This window comes from Aedes aegypti, chromosome 2 (genome assembly GCF_002204515.2).
Source record: "Aedes aegypti strain LVP_AGWG chromosome 2, AaegL5.0 Primary Assembly, whole genome shotgun sequence".
Lineage (NCBI taxonomy): Eukaryota > Metazoa > Arthropoda > Insecta > Diptera > Culicidae > Aedes > Aedes aegypti.
This window is the reverse complement of record NC_035108.1, coordinates 286,256,536-286,276,071: the sequence shown is the minus strand read 5'-3', so window position 1 is coordinate 286,276,071 and position 19,536 is coordinate 286,256,536. Positions and strand designations below refer to the sequence as shown.

Sequence of the window (19,536 nt, the reverse complement as noted above, 5' to 3'; positions counted from 1 at the left end):
CATGTTTGGAAGGAGGTCATTGATTTAAACCAAATCTAAAATATTTAAACCAATATATTCTCAATTTAATGTTCCAATCCTTGGAAAAAATCATTACCAAGCCAGGTACAGTCATACGGAATGGTTTATCAATTCAAAAGCATCGATCTACATTTAAGTTAAAGAAGTTTACCATACGTATGTACTTTACTTGATTAACATTTGTGCCCTTGAAGTATATTTTCCGCAACGAATATTTGGCTCTAATTTCCATAATATTCAGTCGCTTCCAATGAAATTTGAAAAAAAAAATGTTAAAAAATTATTCCAGTTTAAGAAATGGTCTAGTTATCGTTTCTGTCATTTAAATGTCTGTGCTTCTTTCATTGCATCGCTAATTGTCTTAGTGATACAATGAAAAAACATCTTATTTTTCCATAGATTATCTCTTTTTTTCAAATAGGTAGGATTTGTTTTCCAAATATCATGCTCAATATTTATTGCCCACTGACTCTACATGGTCATTGACCTTTACATGGTTCCCTGCTGAATATTATTATCGCAATTCTTCCATCCGACATTCGGCTAGCGTTAAATCAGAGTGGACCAAGTGATAATTTTCATATTTTGAGAAAATGGACTTCATATTAAACGTTTTGTAAGTTTTTAGCTCGTTAAAATGTTGCTGCAATATTTCTACACTTTTTTGTGTTACTTTCAAACAATATAATGTGAAGTGTTAATCATGAAAAATCATAATCCAACCTCAAAGAGAACGATTTTTTGATGGACTATGTGCACCTGGTCCACTCTGACTGAACTAAAGACCAGTGAGTTGGTTCACTCTGACTGAACAATTTGCAGGAAATTAACAATCATGTAATGCTTGCATGGTCAAACTGGGTGCATATCTCTAAGATAAACAGATTATCAAGACCCTTCGACATCAGTATCGATTTTTTTTTCAATCATCCATATCGTCAATCCCGAAAGCAGTGGCATTACGATAGCTTCAAAATTAAGATTTTGCAGGGTCAGTGCACTGAAGACCAGAAATATTCAAATATGCGTTCAGTCAGAGTGGACCAAGTGAAAATCTTGAGTACCGATCAAAATATACTGGTCCAATAAGCAGATTCTAGGACATTCCGTACATACACCATAGATCTACTATAAACTTCTATCGGACTCTGAAATCGACTCAAAAATTAAATAATCAATCAGTTTATTGCTTTTCAACAATTGGTCCCCTCTGTCTGCACAGAAATTGTTGCAATTTCTGACCACCCATCCAAATATGGGAAATGGTCAAAAATCAAAATCAAATGCATCGAATTAGGCAAAATTTTTGAATTTCTATTGAGCAATTCGATGTCGAGAAATCTGACAAATCTCTTAGCATGTTTTGCATTTCCTCGTAGTCCTCAGCGCGCTGATCATTTTCGCTGTTATGGTAATAAGCACTTGGTCTACTCTGACTGCATACTTTTAGCGACTTTTATTGATCATCCAAAGTAAATTTATTACTTATATATCGCAGTTTACAGCAATTATCAATTCTGATCAAAGTAATTTCGCATCTATTTGAAGAATAATCTAATTCTCTCAAGTTTTGTACTTCGTCCCCTGTGACTTAACACCGACCATTTCAGAGGTGAGCCCGCCAAAGGCTTAAAGCATGATAATCCAATTCTTCAAAAACTTCAAGCATATCCCCATCAAATATTATCTCAGCAGAAAAACCTCTATCGCAACCTGCAACCATGTACAACATTTTGGTAGAATTAGTGTTCTTCCTCTTCAGAGAGATCGTTGCCAGATTTATAGCACGGGTTCGAAACCTTACCATAGTCCAATGTGATGCGCCAACAGATGCTGCCAAATTGCAGGACAAAGAGAACTTTTACAATCAACTCAATGCTATGGTGGATAAGGGTGATATCAAGATCTACATGGGCAATGCGAAGATCGGATCCGTCAACTCGAGGTATGAGCCCGTCATGGAACGCCGTCTCGAAAAAAATGAGCGAAAACGGAGAGCTGTTTGCAGAGTTTGGTGGCTACGACATAGTGATCGGGGGATCGACCCCCGTCATCCGGTTCACAAGGTCACATGGGTGTCCCTTGTGGAAACGAAGCTTTCTTGATTTGCGGAATAAACGTAGTGACATCGTAGACATAGGCGAGGTGCGTCTGCGCATTGCGTGAATTCTTCGACAGGAGAAAAGAGTCGGACGTCGATTCAACACAAGCCGACCGGAGGATGCCACAGTGAAAAAGTCCTTCGTCGAATAACTGGAGACTCGTGCTGCAAATATTTCGGAAGGTGACAGCGTAGGAGAGCAATGGATCGCCACCAAGAATGCCTTCATCACTACCGGCGAAAATAATCTGGGTGAGCTTCGCACTCTGAAAAAAAAAGTAGATCCCCGATGAAACCTGGAGGAAGATAGAGGAGCGGAGAGAAGCCAAAGCCGCGGTAGAGCAGGCGAAAACCAGAGGAGCCAAAGCACTTCCCCGTGAACGATACTCGGCTCTAGAAAGGGAAGTTAAGTGTTCATGTAGGCGGGACAATCGAGCGTGGGCGGACTCTCGTGCTGACGAAGATGAGAATGCCGCATCAACCGGAGACATTCGCCTCCTCTACGATACCTCACGATGCCTTTAGCGGGGCAAAGATGAATACGACAATACCCGTGAAAGACACGACTGGACACCTGTTGTCAGTGGGGTGTTAACCGACCCCACTGACCAGCTAAAACGCTGATTTGAGCACTTCGAACAACTTTTTCAAGTACCAACCCGACCACCAACACCTCAGCATGATCCGTCTAGGGTTCAGCATAAAGATAGGCAAAAATAATCGGAGTTGTTCATACGATTCGGATCACTCAAAAGAACTAGTTATCCGTGGCTCTTTTTCGGCGAGTCAGTTCATTTTATAAGCACGCAGCAGACAAAAAGTGACTCGCAAAAATAACGAACGGATTCTTTCCCCCTATTCTCTTTCGTTCTTTTCTCGGATTGACACGTATAGGGGCATGTGGGGTAATATGCACCCTCGGGGCAAAACAATTTGTTGGGGTATCTATGCATGTGTCTATGAAAGTGTGACAGTACAGGTATTGGAAAAAGCGTGACAGAGGGGGGAGGGGGGGTCTAGAAATCCCGAAAAACGATGGACGTCATATTTGAATCGTCCCTTTTTTCGTTTGCTCGGTTCAGTTCGCTCTTCCTTTGCGATCCGCTGAGCCACTGAACCGTTCGAAAGATCCGGTTCACTGAAATGAGTGATTCGGATCGGATCCGTTCACTAAAATGAGACGTTTTGCCCATCTCTAGTTCAGCGTATTCATCACGTCAACACTGAAGCTCCATTCAAAGTATGAAATCTTACAAAGCCCCTGGTCATCAACAGTCCGACTCGTGCTTCACGTTTCAGGCGGGTGTACATTTCTTCCACCGTTTCGAATGTTCTTTGGATATATGTCATCAGCAAAGTATTCAAATTCACTGGATCTTGTGAAACCCGTGGCTCGACAGTTAAACCCGGCTCTTTGCATGACACCCTCTAGCGCAATGTTGAACAATAGGTGCCTCGTCTTAGTTCCCGGCGGAATTCGAGCGAACTGTTGTCCTGTTGATGTTCTCCCGAAATCTTCGCTCCAATCAGTCTTGTGAGTTTCCCGGGAAAGCTGTTCTCGTCTATGATCCTCCATAGCTCTATGCGGTCGATACTATTGTATGCCGCTTTACAACCAATGAACAGGTGATGCGTAAGGACATGATATTCCTGGTATATTTGCAGACTGAGCCATACTGTAAAGATCTGGTCCGTCATCGAGCGGCCATCCACGAATCCGGCTTGATTACTTCCCACGAACTCATTTGCTATTGGTGATAGACGACGCAAGATGATCTGCGATAATACATTCTAAGAGGCACTTAGAATATCGAAAGTTCTCACATTCTAGCTTGTCGCCCTTTTGGTAGATAGGGCATAAAACCCCTTGCTTGCTCTCGTCCGGTAGCTGTTCTGTCTCTCAGACTCTCACAATCAGCCGATGTAGACAAGTGACCAACTTCTCCGGATCCATCTTAATACTTCCGATCTTCCACTCCGATACCATCTTTCCCAACTGTCTTGTTATTCTGGAGCTGTTGAACGGCATCTTTAACTTCCCTCAAAGTAAGAGCTGGTTGTCCAACATTCCGACGTAGCCATCACTTCCGCTGCCTTGATCCTCCGTGCCCGTGCTCTCAGCGCCATTCAGTTGTAGTGCTGCTTTCACCTTTCGATCACCTCGCGTTCATCCGACAAAATGTTCCCATCTTTATTCCTGCACATTTCGGCTCGCGGCACGAAGCCCCTATGGGATGTTGAGTTTTTCATAGAATTTCGGGGTTTATTGGATGCGGTGCAATTGCTTCTTTTCTACCCATTCCGTCCATCACCTCCGATTTGCGCTTTTTCTTCCGGAGTCTGCTGCTTTCGATTTTGTCTATAACCTTAAACGTTCTGTCGATTATCATTCTGCAGCATTTCTGCCCGCGCAGCGTACTTCTCCTACAGAATCATTCTACAAATCTCGTCGAACCAGTCATTCCGTCGACTTTTATGATCTCACGGTTTCGATAATATTAAGTATTTAAATTAAAGAATTAAAATGAAATAAAACTAAAATGAAATTAAGAAGAAAAAATATCGAATTTTCCTTTCCTCCAGAACATCCCTATTACCCAATCCAACCGTAACGCACCCAAACATCGACACCAACCCAGTACGGCAGGTTAGGCTAACTATAGTCTAAATTTAGTCTAATTAGTTAGATTGTTAGCCTAAATTTTTTTCTAACGTTAGGCTAAATTTAGTCTAAAATTAGACAGATCTGACACAGTTTTGTTAGATATGCTGCAAGTTCGAAACGATCAGTTAGACTAAATTTAGACTAACGTTAGCCTAACGTTAGACAAAATTATGTATGGGCTGTTAGATGGATTTTATGCTGCTTGTGCATATCCCAGCTGTCATCCCAGCATGAAGTGTGATTGTAGTAGTGAACTTTTTCGATGTTCACTACCACTACAATCTCACTTCTGCTCAGCATGGAATGATAGCTATATAAAAATAACAGAAAACAGGAGCTGAATCCCACAATCGGTGTTTTTGGTGAAAATTGCGACTATTCAATTCCAAAACGAATGTCCCAACTACCGTTTGATTTCCTACAAAACTATAATGAGCCGGATTGAGAGAAGCACCTGAAAGATAGCTTTAATGGTCATATCCGTATCTGCACCAGCATAGCTATCGATTTCCGATGGAAGCGGCTCGAACCCAACAGGACGAAACGAACGAATTATCCTACATCGTAGAAAGTGTGCTGAATTGACTAAAGCGAGCGTAAGTTTAAGATGGTGCCAGAATCGGGCCGTCATAATTGGAATACATCAAACCGGTCAATGAGCATACTGGGAAATCCATCCATGCTTTAAGACGCACACAGTTCCGGTCCCAATTAAAAGTCGGAGGGTGGCATCGAATCCGCGTATTCCTACGTGTAATATTTTCCGGATGAAAACAGGGAGTTAATGGTTTACCTTTTGAATTTCCTTTGGGATTTCCTTCGACATTTCCACCGTAATGTCCTTTGAGATTTCCTATGGAATTTTCTTTTAAATTTCCTTCGGAAATTCTTTTGGACTTGCCTTTGGAATTCCCTTTAGGATTTCATTCGGAGTTTCTTTTGCCTTTGGAATTTTCTTCGGAACTGCCTTCTTAATTTCCTTTGAAATTTCCTTCAAAATTTTCTTAGGAATTTCCTTCGGAATTTCCTTTGAAATTTATTTGGAATTGGATTTTTTTTGCCTTTGGAATTTCCTTCAAAATTTTCTTTGGAATTTCCTTCGGAATTTCTTTGGAATTTCCTTTGAAATTTATTTGGAATTTCCTCCAAAATTTTCTTTGAAATTTCTTTAGGAATTTCCTTTGAATTTTCCTCCGGCATTTCCATCGGAATTTGCTTTGGATTTCATTCGGAATTTTCTTCGGAATTGACTTTGGAATTTTAACTTTGGAACTTTAACCTCAGGAATTTTCATCGTAATTTCCTTTGAAACATCCTTCAACATTTCCATCGGAATTTCTTTCGGAATTTTCTTCGGAATTTCCTCAGGGTTTTGTTTCAGCATATCCATCATTTCCTAGGGAACATCCATCGAAATTTCCTTTCCTTTGGAATTGCCTTCGTCATTTCCATCGTAATGTCCTTTGGGAGTTCCTATGGAATTTCTTTTGGACATGCCTTTGGAGTTTCCTTTGAAATTCCCTTTAGGATTTCCTTCGGAATTTCTTTTGCCCTTGGAATTTTCTTCGTAACTATTTTCTTCATTTCCTTTGGATTTTTTTGCCTTTGGAATTTCCTTCAAAATTTTCTTTGGAATTTCCTTCGGAATTTCTTTGGAATTTCCTTTAAAATTTATTTGGAATTTCCTCCTAAATTTTCTTTGAAATTTCTTTAGGAATTTCCTTTGGATTTTCCTCCGGCATTTCCATCGGAATTTGCTTTGGATTTCATTCGGAATTTTCTTCGGAATTAACTTTGGAATTTTAACTTTGGAACTTTAACCTCAGGAATTTTCATCGTAATTTCCTTTGAAACATCCTTCAACATTTCCATCGGAATTTCCTACGAAATTTCTTTCGGAATTTTCTTCGGAATTTCCTCTGGATTCGCTTCAGCATATCCATCCCAATTTCCTTTGAAATTTCCTTGGGAGCATCCATCGAAATTTCCTTCAGAATTTGTGGATTATTTATCGGAATTTTCTTTGGACATGGCTTTTAATTTTTTTTTGAATTTCCTTTGGGATTTCCTTCGACATTTCCACCGTAATGTCCTTTGAGATTTCCTATGGAATTTTCTTTTAAATTTCCTTCGGAAATTCTTTTGGACTTGCCTTTGGAATTCCCTTTAGGATTTCCTTCGGAGTTTCTTTTGCCTTTGGAATTTTCTTCGGAACTGCCTTCTTAATTTCCTTTGAAATTTCCTTCAAAATTTTCTTAGGAATTTCCTTCGGAATTTCCTTTGAAATTTATTTGGAATTGGATTTTTTTTGCCTTTGGAATTTCCTTCAAAATTTTCTTTGGAATTTCCTTCGGAATTTCTTTGGAATTTCCTTTGAAATTTATTTGGAATTTCCTCCAAAATTTTCTTTGAAATTTCTTTAGGAATTTCCTTTGAATTTTCCTCCGGCATTTCCATCGGAATTTGCTTTGGATTTCATTCGGAATTTTCTTTGGAATTGACTTTGGAATTTTAACTTTGGAACTTTAACCTCAGGAATTTTCATCGTAATTTCCTTTGAAACATCCTTCAACATTTCCATCGGAATTTCCTACGAAATTTCTTTCGGAATTTTCTTCGGAATTTCCTCTGGATTCGCTTCAGCATATCCATCCCAATTTCCTTTGAAATTTCCTTGGGAGCATCCATCGAAATTTCCTTCAGAATTTGTGGATTATTTATCGGAATTTTCTTTGGACATGGCTTTTAATTTTTTTTTTGAATTTCCTTTGGGATTTCCTTCGACATTTCCACCGTAATGTCCTTTGAGATTTCCTATGGAATTTTCTTTTAAATTTCCTTCGGAAATTCTTTTGGACTTGCCTTTGGAATTCCCTTTAGGATTTCCTTCGGAGTTTCTTTTGCCTTTGGAATTTTCTTCGAAACTGCCTTCTTAATTTCCTTTGAAATTTCCTTCAAAATTTTCTTAGGAATTTCCTTCGGAATTTCCTTTGAAATTTATTTGGAATTGGATTTTTTTTGCCTTTGGAATTTCCTTCAAAATTTTCTTTGGAATTTCCTTCGGAATTTCTTTGGAATTTCCTTTGAAATTTATTTGGAATTTCCTCCAAAATTTTCTTTGAAATTTCTTTAGGAATTTCCTTTGAATTTTACTCCGGCATTTCCATCGGAATTTGCTTTGGATTTCATTCGGAATTTTCTTCGGAATTGACTTTGGAATTTTAACTTTGGAACTTTAACCTCAGGAATTTTCATCGTAATTTCCTTTGAAACATCCTTCAACATTTCCATCGGAATTTCCTACGAAATTTCTTTCGGAATTTTCTTCGGAATTTCCTCTGGATTCGCTTCAGCATATCCATCCCAATTTCCTTTGAAATTTCCTTGGGAGCATCCATCGAAATTTCCTTCAGAATTTGTGGATTATTTATCGGAATTTTCTTTGGACATGGCTTTTAATTTATTTTTTTTTTAATTTCCTTTGGGATTTCCTTCGACATTTCCACCGTAATGTCCTTTGAGATTTCCTATGGAATTTTCTTTTAAATTTCCTTCGGAAATTCTTTTGGACTTGCCTTTGGAATTCCCTTTAGGATTTCCTTCGGAGTTTCTTTTGCCTTTGGAATTTTCTTCGGAACTGCCTTCTTAATTTCCTTTGAAATTTCCTTCAAAATTTTCTTAGGAATTTCCTTCGGAATTTCCTTTGAAATTTATTTGGAATTGGATTTTTTTTGCCTTTGGAATTTCCTTCAAAATTTTCTTTGGAATTTCCTTCGGAATTTCTTTGGAATTTCCTTTGAAATTTATTTGGAATTTCCTCCAAAATTTTCTTTGAAATTTCTTTAGGAATTTCCTTTGAATTTTCCTCCGGCATTTCCATCGGAATTTGCTTTTCATTCGGAATTTTCTTTGGAATTGACTTTGGAATTTTAACTTTGGAACTTTAACCTCAGGAATTTTCATCGTAATTTCCTTTGAAACATCCTTCAACATTTCCATCGGAATTTCCTACGAATTCAATTCCCTTCAGAACTCGGAACATTCTGTGTTTTTTTTTGGATTTCACTTTGGAATTTTCATCGACATTTTCTTTGAAATTTTCTTCGGAATTTCCTTTAGAATTTTCCTTTGGCATTTCCATCGGAATTTCCTTTGGAATTTTCTTCGAGATTCGCTTTGACATTCCCATAGGAATTTCCATTGGAATTTTTTTCGGCATGATTTTTTTTCAGAATTTCTTTTGGAATTCCCTTTGTATTTTCTTTCGTCATTTCCATCGGAATTTTCTTTGGAACATCCATAGAAATTTCCTTCAGAATATTATTCGAATTAAACTCTTCTGAATCAATAATTTTCTCCGGAGTTCTTACGGAATTTCCTTTGAAATTTTTCTTTCCTTTGTAACATCCTGCAGAATTTCTTTTTCCTTCGGCATTTCCATTGACATTTCCTTCGTGATTAGGAACTCCATTAGAACTTCCATCGGAACTCGCATGATTTCCTTCAAAATATTCTTTGGGTTTCCCTTTGGAAAAAAATAAATTCCAATAAAAAACCTAAGGAAATTTCAATGAAAATTCCAAAGGATATTTCAATGGAAATTTTAAAGCAAATTCCAAAAGGAATTCCAAAGGAAATTCCAATGTAAATACCAAATCAAATTTCAAAGGAAATTCCAAAACAAATTTCCGATAAAAATGCCGAAGAAACTTATCCAAGAAAAGTAAGGTACCGTAAAATCGGGTGTAATTGATCATCGTATCACATGATTTTGTTTATGCGTAATCGAGCACAAATATCAAAGTGAGCTGCAGTAAATGAACGATGTTTGTCGTAACTATTGTCGAATTGTGTGCTGTGAAGTTTTTAGCGTTTAAGAATGTTTATTACTATGAAAATAATATAAAATTTCAAAATCATGCACGGTGCAGTATTGACAAACAACTATGAACTTCTATTTTTAATCAAGGATTTGAGCATAGTATAAACCTGAAAATTTGTGAGGATGCTTGAGATATATCCGCAAAATAGATTTCATCACCAAAACTCGTACCAATTAGCTCAAATGGTTAAAATAATTGAATTTCTGTTAGATATCATTGATTTCCTTAGAAAAGTGCATACATTTAGGCTCAAATGGTTAAAATAATTGAATTTCTGTTAGATATCATTGATTTCCTTAGAAAAGTGCATACATTTAGGCGTTTTCCGCGTAATTTTTGAAATTTAACTATTCGTTATTTACACTAACCGTCATAAATACGGACTCACTCAAATAAGTATTGCAACACACAGCTGAATATTGAATAACCCTGAAAAGTTTAGCATCACCTCAAAACAAGTAATTTCTCATTGCTATATCTCGAGATCCTTACGACTTACAAAGAAGCGATCTTCAGCAAAGTTGTTCAGGGGATCAAGGACATCCGGAAAGCAAACAGTTTAGTTCGCGATTTTGCCGCTAGGCGGCGCTAGTGAGCATGTAAAATTGAGCATTTTGAACTAGTTCTAGCTTGTGATCCATAAGAGATAGAAAGTTCGGGTCTTCGGCAAAGTTGCTGAGTCCTGACTGAGTCACTCGCACATGGAGTAAGTCATAACAGAATCACTAGCATATGAATCAGATATGATACACTTGAATATACATTTGATCAGACCTGAATCACTTTAATTTATTATGATTCCATCCCTAATCACTTCAACTTCCAAATGTCAAAGGATTTCTGAACAGCATTCTAGAAATTCTATCTTATCAAATTCATAATGTTAAGGTACAGTCATCCCTCCAGAGTAAACTGTTTCCTGGATGCCCTTGACTTTCCGAACAACTTTGCCGAAGATTCAAACTTCCTATCTCATCTGGCTCGAAAAATAGAATTTGTTTCATATATTTAATTAAATATGCGTACTAGTGCAACCTAGTGGCAAAATTAGGAACCAAAAAATTTGATATTTGGATGTCCTTTACTTTATTTCTGTTCTTTACTTACCGAAGACTCTAACTTTCTATCTCTTGTGGATCGGAAGCTCGAACTAGATCAAAATGCTCAGTTTTACATGCTCACTAGCGCCACCTAGCGGCAAAATCTCGAACCAAACTACAGTGATACCTCCATAAGTCGATGTTCCATAACTCGACATCGACTCATGGAACCATACTAAAACCAAAATTTCATGGTTACTACGATGGTCCCCTCAAACAGCTTTCCAAAGCATTTGTTTCCACGGCTCCATATTTCCATGAGTCGATGGTCCCTTCAGATATCGACTCATGGAGGTTTGACTGTATCTGTGTTCCGGATGTCCTTGACTTTCTGAACAACTTTGCCGAAGACTCGAACTTTCTATCTCATGTGGGTCACAAGCTAGAACTAGTTTGAAATGCTCAATTTTACATGCTCACTAGCGCCACCTAGCGGCGAGATCTACCCTAACTGTTTGTCTTCCGGATGTATTTGGCCTTCTTAACAACTTCGCCGAAGTCTCGAACTTTCTATCTCTTATGGATCACAAGCTAGAACTAGTTTGAAATGCTCAATTTTACATGCTCACTAGCGCCACCTAACGGCAAAATCGCAAACTAAACTGATCGCTTTCCGGATGTCCTTGACTTTCTGAGCAACTTTGCCGAAGACCCGAACTTTCTATCTCTTATGGATCACAAGCTAGAACTAGTTCAAAATGCTCACTAGCGCCACCTAGCGGCAAAATCGCGAACTAAACTGTTCCCTTTCCGGATGTCCTTGAACCCCTGAGCAACTTTGCCGAAGACCCGAACTTTCTATCTCTTTCGGATCACAAGCTAAAACTAGTTCAAAATGCTCAATTTTACATGCTCACTAGCGCCACCTAACGGCAAAATCGCAAACTAAACTGATCGCTTTCCGGATGTCCTTGACTTTCTGAGCAACTTTGCCGAAGACCCGAACTTTCTATCTCTTATGGATCACAAGCTAGAACTAGTTCAAAATGCTCAATTTTAAATGCTCACTAGCGCCACCTAGCGGCAAAATCGCGAACTAAACTGTTCCCTTTCCGGATGTCCTTGAACCCCTGAGCAACTTTGCCGAAGACCCGAACTTTCTATCTCTTTCGGATCACAAGCTAAAACTAGTTCAAAATGCTCAATTTTACATGCTCACTAGCGCCACCTAACGGCAAAATCGCGAACTAAACTGTTCGCTTTCCGGATTTCCTTGATCCCCTGAACAACTTTGCTGAAGATCGCTTCTTTGCAAGTCGTAAGGATCTCGAGATATAGCAATGTGAATTAACCTGTTTTGAGATAATGCTAAACTTTTCGGGGGTGATTAATTATTCAGCTGAGTGTTGCAATACTTATTTCAGTCAGTCCGTATTTATGACGGGTAGTGTATATAAATATTGCATTGTTAAGAATTTGACAAGCATATTCGGATTCAGGGACCTCAAATTTATCATGTAGAGATGTTTTGAAAACTAACAATATTGGCATTGACAAGTGATCAATTCACCCCGAAATGAGATCCTCTGATTTTTTATTTTAGAGGTACAGTTAACTCTCCCTTACTCGATATTCCGTATCTCGATATCGAGTTAGAGAACCATAGTAAAAATTGGTTTTCATGGCTAACTCGATGGTCCCTTGGATCGCAGTTGCACTGCTTTTGTGTTCTGTAACTCGATACCTCCCTAACTCGATGGTCCCTTCAATATCGAGTAAGGGAGAGATGACTGTATTTGTTAACACTAAAATGACATTTGTTAGAAAATTTCGGTACATAAGTCAATGAGGCTCACCTTCTTACTTGTTTTCCTGCATTTAGTTGTTTGGCATTGTTAACATTATAGAAAACAGACTAGAAAAACCGTGAAAAATGATCAATTTCACCCGAAATTACGGTAATCCAAGAAAATTCGAAAAGAAATCCTCAATGAAAATTTCGAAGGAAATTTCAAAGCAAACACCGAACAAAATTTCAAACGAATTTCTGAACGAAATTTCAAAGGAATTTCCGAACGAAATTGCAAAAGAAATTCCTGTGTTAATTTTAAAGAAAATTTCCTATGATAATTTCAAAGAAAATTTCTAAGGAAATTCCATCGGAAATTCCTAAGATATTCAAAAAATTAAAAAAAATCCGTTGCAAATTCATAAGGACTAATTTTAATGAAAATCGCAAAAGAAATTTCAATGGAAATTCTATGAGGAATTGCGAAGGACATTCTGAAGAGACTTCCAAAGGAAATTTCGAAGAATGTTTCAAAAGAAGAATCCAAAAGAAACTGCGTAAAATTCCAATGAAGATTCAAAGAAGTTTCCTCAGTGAATTCGGATTAAACTCTCCCAGTTCCATTCTCATTAATTGAAAAACATCCTGAAGAATACGCGCTTACGTTGACTATGCGAACATGAGTAGTTATGCAGTGCTCTTTCATACCTTATTCAGGTGATTAGTATTTAAAATTATCTGGTATGCGTATGGAATACCTCAGTTTAGTATTCTGCAGCAATTTTCTTCTCCGGTATTCACAGCTTAAATGTCAGTTTAAATAAATAGCTTTGATTCTGAAGATAAAAATCACATTTGAAAAAAAAAAACTTCCAAAATACCAAAAAGCTATATCTGTCAGTGTGTATTGGTTAACCTTTCGTTTAATCAAATCAAATAAAATTAACATAACATTAATATTTAACTTTTTTGAATCAATTGGCACTCTTGCATTGCTATCAAGTAGACAATTTACGATTAACGAATGTATTCATTGAACAAACTATCTATAAACGATCATCCACTTTCCAACGACCAATCAGTTGCTTTTCCGTTCGTAAAACTTCTTCTTGGCTGAAAAAAAAAACAAAACAAACCGCACATTTAGACACCACACTCATCGTAGTGCTATTTCGTCATCCGAAATCAAACCACCCACCTGTGATCAACGTGTCCGGATCTTCTTGGACGCGAGCCGCTGCTCCCGCTTCAGCTTCCGATCCCTTCCCTGGCACAGTCTTCAACTTGTCTTTACCGTTTTTGGCGGCCGCCGACAGTTGCTGGTGTCTCAGGTATGCCCTCCGGTACTCATCCCCGGTCAGCAGAGAGCCCTGCTCGCCACCTCCACCCACACTCACGCGGTATTCGGCCAGCGGTATGACCGTCGATGACACCGGCACCCAATCTGCGCAGTTCGATACGAGATGATGAGTCAACTTTTACCTTAAGACTGGCGTCTCAACAAAGACGAAATAGAGACATAGTGTTCGGGCTCAGAACACTCATTTTTTCTAGTACTACACTTGGTGCCAAAGATCGACAGATCGTAGTACACTGTTTTACTACCTCATGTGCCATAAAATCTTGGGCAACTGCAAAGGACAAGTACGTCTTTATTTCGTCGTTGGTCTCAATCCAACTTACCAGGTTCGTACTTTTGTCCGGAGACCTTCTTGTAGTACATAGGACCTGCATCGAAGGTGGCCAGCAGCGCTAACGCCACCAGTAGTGCAATGGCCAGCACTTTCAAACCCATTATCGCCAATTCGGCAGTCACACGTTGCCAGGTTCACGCGATATCGAAAGAGGCGCCAAAAAGCAGCGATGATGTCGTCAAGAAGAGAGCACAAGTGAAACTACCTCGCTGGCGGATTGGAATGAACTCCGAAGACCAGTTTTCTCCATACGCGTGGAGGTGGAACCACGCTATAACTACAGTTGTTGATCGTGCGGGAGGTTTCTCTCTGCCGCATGATGAATGGCGACACCTGATGCGGAGAAGAAAGATCGTGCGAACTCTCCTAGACTCCCATAAGTCGTGGACATGAATGGTGAAGTGATCGACCTTTGCGGTGTGGAGACACACTTTCGGTGGACCACTACTGAACCGATTCCAAAATGGTAAAAACGTGACCATTCGGATCGATAGGCTTGAGGGGCCTAAAGACAAAAATGTCACAATTCTTCGAATGATTGATCTCTAGAAGCTGGCAGCACTGTCGCCATTTAAATAAAGAATCACAATCATCGTAATGTTTGTGGTTTACAATGCGCTTCTTTGGACAACAATGTTGCGATGCGAGAGAGCAAACAAAAACACTGGTTCAAGGAGTATTCTCATTAGGCCGGGCCGTGTCCCGGTTAGGTTATGTTTTGAATTGGTTGCATGTGTTTGCCTCCTGTCGTTCACAATAACGGGCCATCCTGGCAGCATGGTGTGAACGGTAAGGAAAACACCTGAAACCAATTCCAACGATAACCCTGCCCGGAACACGACCCGGCATAGTGAGGAGATCTTTTTTGGATTTCTTCTTTCTTACGGAATTGTACAACGGGCAGCAGCAACAGCAGCGGCGACGACGAGATCCGGGAATTATCACGGCCGTGTGGAGGCAATAGGACGGAAGACGAAACGCAAGACGCAAACGAAGACGCAACACTTTTCCACTTAAAATTAACGCCAACAATGGTTCCGGTGATGGCAGCTGACAAAACGACGCGGAACTTTTATTTCTCCGACCGACGCACGCGACTTTTTTTTACAAACTGATGCGGCAAAGATAGCTGCAGGTTTTGTCCGCACTGTTTTCTCAACCGTCAACAATGTGCGAAAAAATCGAACATGCAGCATAAATTCGGGTTTATGATTTATGCTCTTCGATTTTTTTAGGTGGGCAACATATCTAACAAATGTCTAACAATGGCAACCGCCTAACTTCTTCCGTCCTGGGTAACGATCGGTGTCGGCCAAAGAATCAATAGGGTAACGACTGTTTATTTCGTTCTTAAACGCTAACAGTTGGCGCCAGCGGCAAAAAGTACAGACAACAACCTTTCGAACATTCAGTTTTTCTCACTGGCTGCCGAACGGCGACACTGATGTTCGATTCTCAAATTTCTCAAACTTTCAACACAAGCGCATGGAAGAATGGTAGTGAAGAGCTGTCAAAACGTATGGAAAATAATGAAAATCGTAAATTACTTGCAATCAGGAAACTGGATCAAAAAAGTAGTGATTAGAAATCAAGCGTAATGAGAATACATAACTTTTTGTGTTTAGTTCATCTTCCGTGGTTCTTTCTTTGCTACAGGATTTCGTTTTTACTATCACTGGAAAAGAGCCATCTATTGCCTTTTCAGTTTTCAATATCGCCCTATTGTCACCCAACACGCAGCAACAAATACATTGTCATCTCCTGTTCTTGTTGCAACAATTTCATTCCGCAACATCAGTATACTTGAACAGAATATGACAATGATCGATCATTACCTGCTCAGCGATTTTCTGGGCTTCGCATTGCAATTTTTGAGAACTATCTCCTTGTTAGTAAACATTGACACATTATCTAACAGTATATGTCAAACAAATTTGGTTTTGTGTTTAAAATAGCTGATTAATCGCGAATTAAAAAAGTTGCAACAATATTGCGCCCTGTGATTGTCATGACAATATTGCTTCCGATTGTATCATTATCCGCATAAGTTGGGCTAAACGGTTGTGAACGAGCCTGCTTTGTTGTTTGTTTTTCGTCTATTTTGATGACAATTTGATTCACTGGTGTCGGCAATACGCTCGTTGTCTGATGCACGAAGATGACGACGACGAAACAACGAAACCGGTTGTCATCACAATTTCTGTAGCTGATAGGTGAAACACCATCGTCCTCGCAACAGAGCGCGTTATAAACCCGTTTTTCACCTGTGCAGTGAACGCTTTGTGCCAGTCTGGAAAAATTAAAAGTGAGGTGTGAAGACCAGTCGGTGTGCCAGAAGTCGAGTGAGTGACAGAATTTCCGTGGACAGTACCAAGTAGAAGTCGCCGGTGTACAAAACCTGCGACGTGACACCTAGACAGAGGAGCAAAGAGTCTCGCGCGATCGAAGAGGAAGTCGCCGTTTCTCAGCCCGGCCCGACAGTCGAACTACCTACCCACGTAACAATTTGAAGCTGCTTAAACGCTTTCATAACTAATTCAGTTCAGCCTTTGCTTGAACAAAAGCTGTTCATAGCCTCCACATACTGTTGTTCATGAATTAATCATCTAATTCTGGCGATTTTATCCAGCCTTATGCTTACTTGAAACTGTGTGGAAGGTTGAATAAAGGTCTCGCATGCGCTTGTTCAAGCCACTTTCACTGCTTTCACTTTCACTGCTTTTATTGTACTCCTGCAATCCTCCAGAGGGGTTTAAGCGTGCGAATCCTTTTCTGGCAACGTTTGTTCGAGAAGCTGGGCGTATGCTGTGGCGTATGCTCGGACGCTTCTGTCACTCAAGGTTATAGCGAGGCGGGCGTCGGTACTGTAGGTTGTTAACTCTAGGGCGCACTTTTACCTAACAGGTCGTGGTCGGATTCGATGTTAGCGCACGATAGGTCCTGACGTCGATAATGTCGGAGAAGTGCCGTCCATAAATCAAAACGTGATCGAATGGCGATTCTGTTTGCTGTGGTGATCTCCAGGTGTATTAGTACAAAAGGGGGTTTTACAATCGCGCGTATCGAGTTTCCAATTGTTACTCCTTTTTCGTCACATTGGTCTATGCCAATTGTTTTGGTTCGTATTGTTCTGTTAACGTTCATATGCTTGTTATTTTTACGGTTGTGTTGGGCCTGGCACCAACTCCCTAGATTTCCAGAGGACCATTCCCCCTAAATGTTCGGAGGGCCATAGTGCACAGTTTAGCTCAGAGTCCTTCTCTGGCACTTGGACGATGATCAGCCGAGACACAGGGAACTCAAGGCTTTCCGAAGCAAACCCCCCTTCCCAGTCACCATACGACTAAGGGCCACACAAAGGTATCTGATTTATTCCTACAGGTACGTGAAGAACCAATGGTACGGCATGTCCAGTATCTACCATCCAAACGATGCTAGGTATCTTGAGATCTAGTATTGGGCATTTTCTGTAGGCCTTATCTAGGGGCTTTTATGGAACTCACTTCTTGTTGTCATGGAGATGATCGTTCGTTGGCGCATACATGTTGATCAGTTGAAGAACTTTCCCTTCATTCTCAACACACAGATTCGGGACAGATCTAATACATTGAATCAAATTTTGTTGATGGTGAAAATGTTATATCCCTAATTCCCCTATTGATGGATATATGCGGAAAGTATGTTAATTTTAATAAATATTTGTATGGAACGTCATAAAAATTTCGGACAGTTCCATGTTCTTTGAATTACTAACATGACTGGTTTTTATCTTATCGTGCTTCCTGAAGTTTTCCAAAATCCTTCAGATCACCAATCCCTGCACAACACTTACAATCGACTCAATCCATTTCAGGCGAATCCCCAACACCGAAACGTACACGTTGAGCAGTCTCTACCCGGACACCCTTTACTACTTCTGGTTGGCGGCTCGATCGCAGCGTGGTGAAGGAGCTACCACTCCACCAATACCCGTTCGAACCAAGCAATACGGTAAGTTGATGGCAATTGCTCCTACCAAATTTTTACCAACTATACCACTAGGAACAAATTTTTGATTTTTGTTGAAGATGATAGACTTAAGAGAATAATATTTGTGCAGAAAGAAAACAAAACGAACTTTACCCCATGTTGGGAGAACAATGTTGAAAACATTTTTGTCAAACGAAAGAGGGAAAAGGCTGCTAAATAGAAGAGTAGTCCGTATTCCGAATAGTGCATAGGTATTTTTGATGACATTGAACAAAATGGAGAGGACAATCAAGAACTTTCCAACTGCTACGCATAATCAGTTCATACCAAACGCCCCCCAAAGGGTATTATCCTATCCAATTTTTATACATATCCCTTGCATTTCTTAGTACCCCTAATCAGCTTCGTTCAAATTTCATTTTGTTTCGTTTGAATTGATTAAGTTGTTGTTTCTCGTGCGAAGTGAACTCGTCTGAGAAAACAGTTCCGTTCCTTATATTCCATTTTGGCACTTTTTCCTCGAGAATGTGTGCAGCTTTTGGGAGCGAGTGTGTCATAATGTGTGCTGTGTGGCGAGGCGTGTGCGTGCGTGTGAATTGGCTGGCTTAATTTTTGTTTCTGAGTTCGTTCCGTTTGGCAACATCCCATCAACCATTCTGGACAATTGTATTTATTATTCGTGACAGTTTGAATGTTTTATTAAGGTGGCAATTGTTTTTCCTGATTTCTCTTTCGAAAGCTGCATGCCAGAACTTTTGAATATCCTCGATGGTCTTCTGATTCTTTTTGGTTGACGAGTTACGTTCAAAGTTTTATTTCAGTATCGGTTATTGCTACTCCGGCTTCATCTTGTTTATTTTTTTTTTCTTTTGAACCATTCGAATTCAGTTTCTTATCGTTTTGGGAGTAATCCTGATGTACTTACTTACGTATGTTCCGTTTATCTTCATCGTATTATGCACCTAAAACTGCACTGATTGATGAGCACTGATTGTGTAAAGCACCTATTTCTCGTAATAAGTTCAATGCACCGTAGATAATATTTTTGAGTCTTGATAAAGTATCTAGGTAACCGATAAACATTACTCGTAAGTGCGTCGGTTTAAGCTCCAAGATTAACTAAGAGGTGCTAGGGAACGTTTTGATTCGACATCATGATCCGTTATATTTAGATTTGTTGCTGATTATGAAATGTTTCGTTTAGTGATACCCTCAGTTAAAAATTGTAAACTATTTAGTTTTGAATTATGTAGTTTATCTCTTATGCTAAGTCATATTTGTCAGCTTTAGTGCAGCTGATAAGTTTTTCGTTATTCTCGTTCTTTTCAAACAACAAACTACATTTGAAGCATTTTTCTACGAAACTCGATATCG

General features: G+C 39.4%; 2 protein-coding genes across 15 annotated transcripts in view; one reads left to right on the top strand and one right to left on the bottom strand.

Moving 5' to 3' along the window:
* Positions 1-19,536, top strand: part of LOC5566252 (tyrosine-protein phosphatase Lar) — a 607,417-nt gene that overhangs the window by 492,321 nt on the left and 95,560 nt on the right. For all 14 annotated transcript variants that reach the window (XM_021845273.1, XM_021845268.1, XM_021845272.1 and 11 more), the window contains one exon: positions 18,047-18,183. In XM_021845273.1, coding sequence (XP_021700965.1) covers positions 18,047-18,183 — 137 coding nt within the window. The remainder of the gene's footprint in view (positions 1-18,046; positions 18,184-19,536) is intronic.
* LOC110676630 lies at positions 13,395-14,767 on the bottom strand. Its single transcript, XM_021845282.1, has 3 exons — positions 14,183-14,767; positions 13,698-13,943; positions 13,395-13,612 (listed from the first exon to the last, which is right to left on the bottom strand). Exons 1-3 carry the CDS (start codon positions 14,292-14,294, stop codon positions 13,578-13,580), a joined length of 393 nt encoding a protein of 130 aa, XP_021700974.1. The 5' UTR covers positions 14,295-14,767; the 3' UTR covers positions 13,395-13,577.

What these genes read in the sequence shown, in the direction of transcription:
- LOC110676630 (XM_021845282.1), bottom strand. Translation starts at nt 14,294, where the DNA reads ATGGGTTTGAAAGTGCTGGCCATTGCACTACTGGTGGCGTTAGCGCTG. An exon ending in CGGACAAAAGTACGAACCTG is followed by an intron (nt 13,944 to 14,182) that starts GTAAGTTGGATT and finishes CGAACTGCGCAG; the next exon opens with ATTGGGTGCCGGTGTCATCG. An exon ending in TCCGGACACGTTGATCACAG is followed by an intron (nt 13,613 to 13,697) that starts GTGGGTGGTTTG and finishes TTTTTTTTTCAG; the next exon opens with CCAAGAAGAAGTTTTACGAA.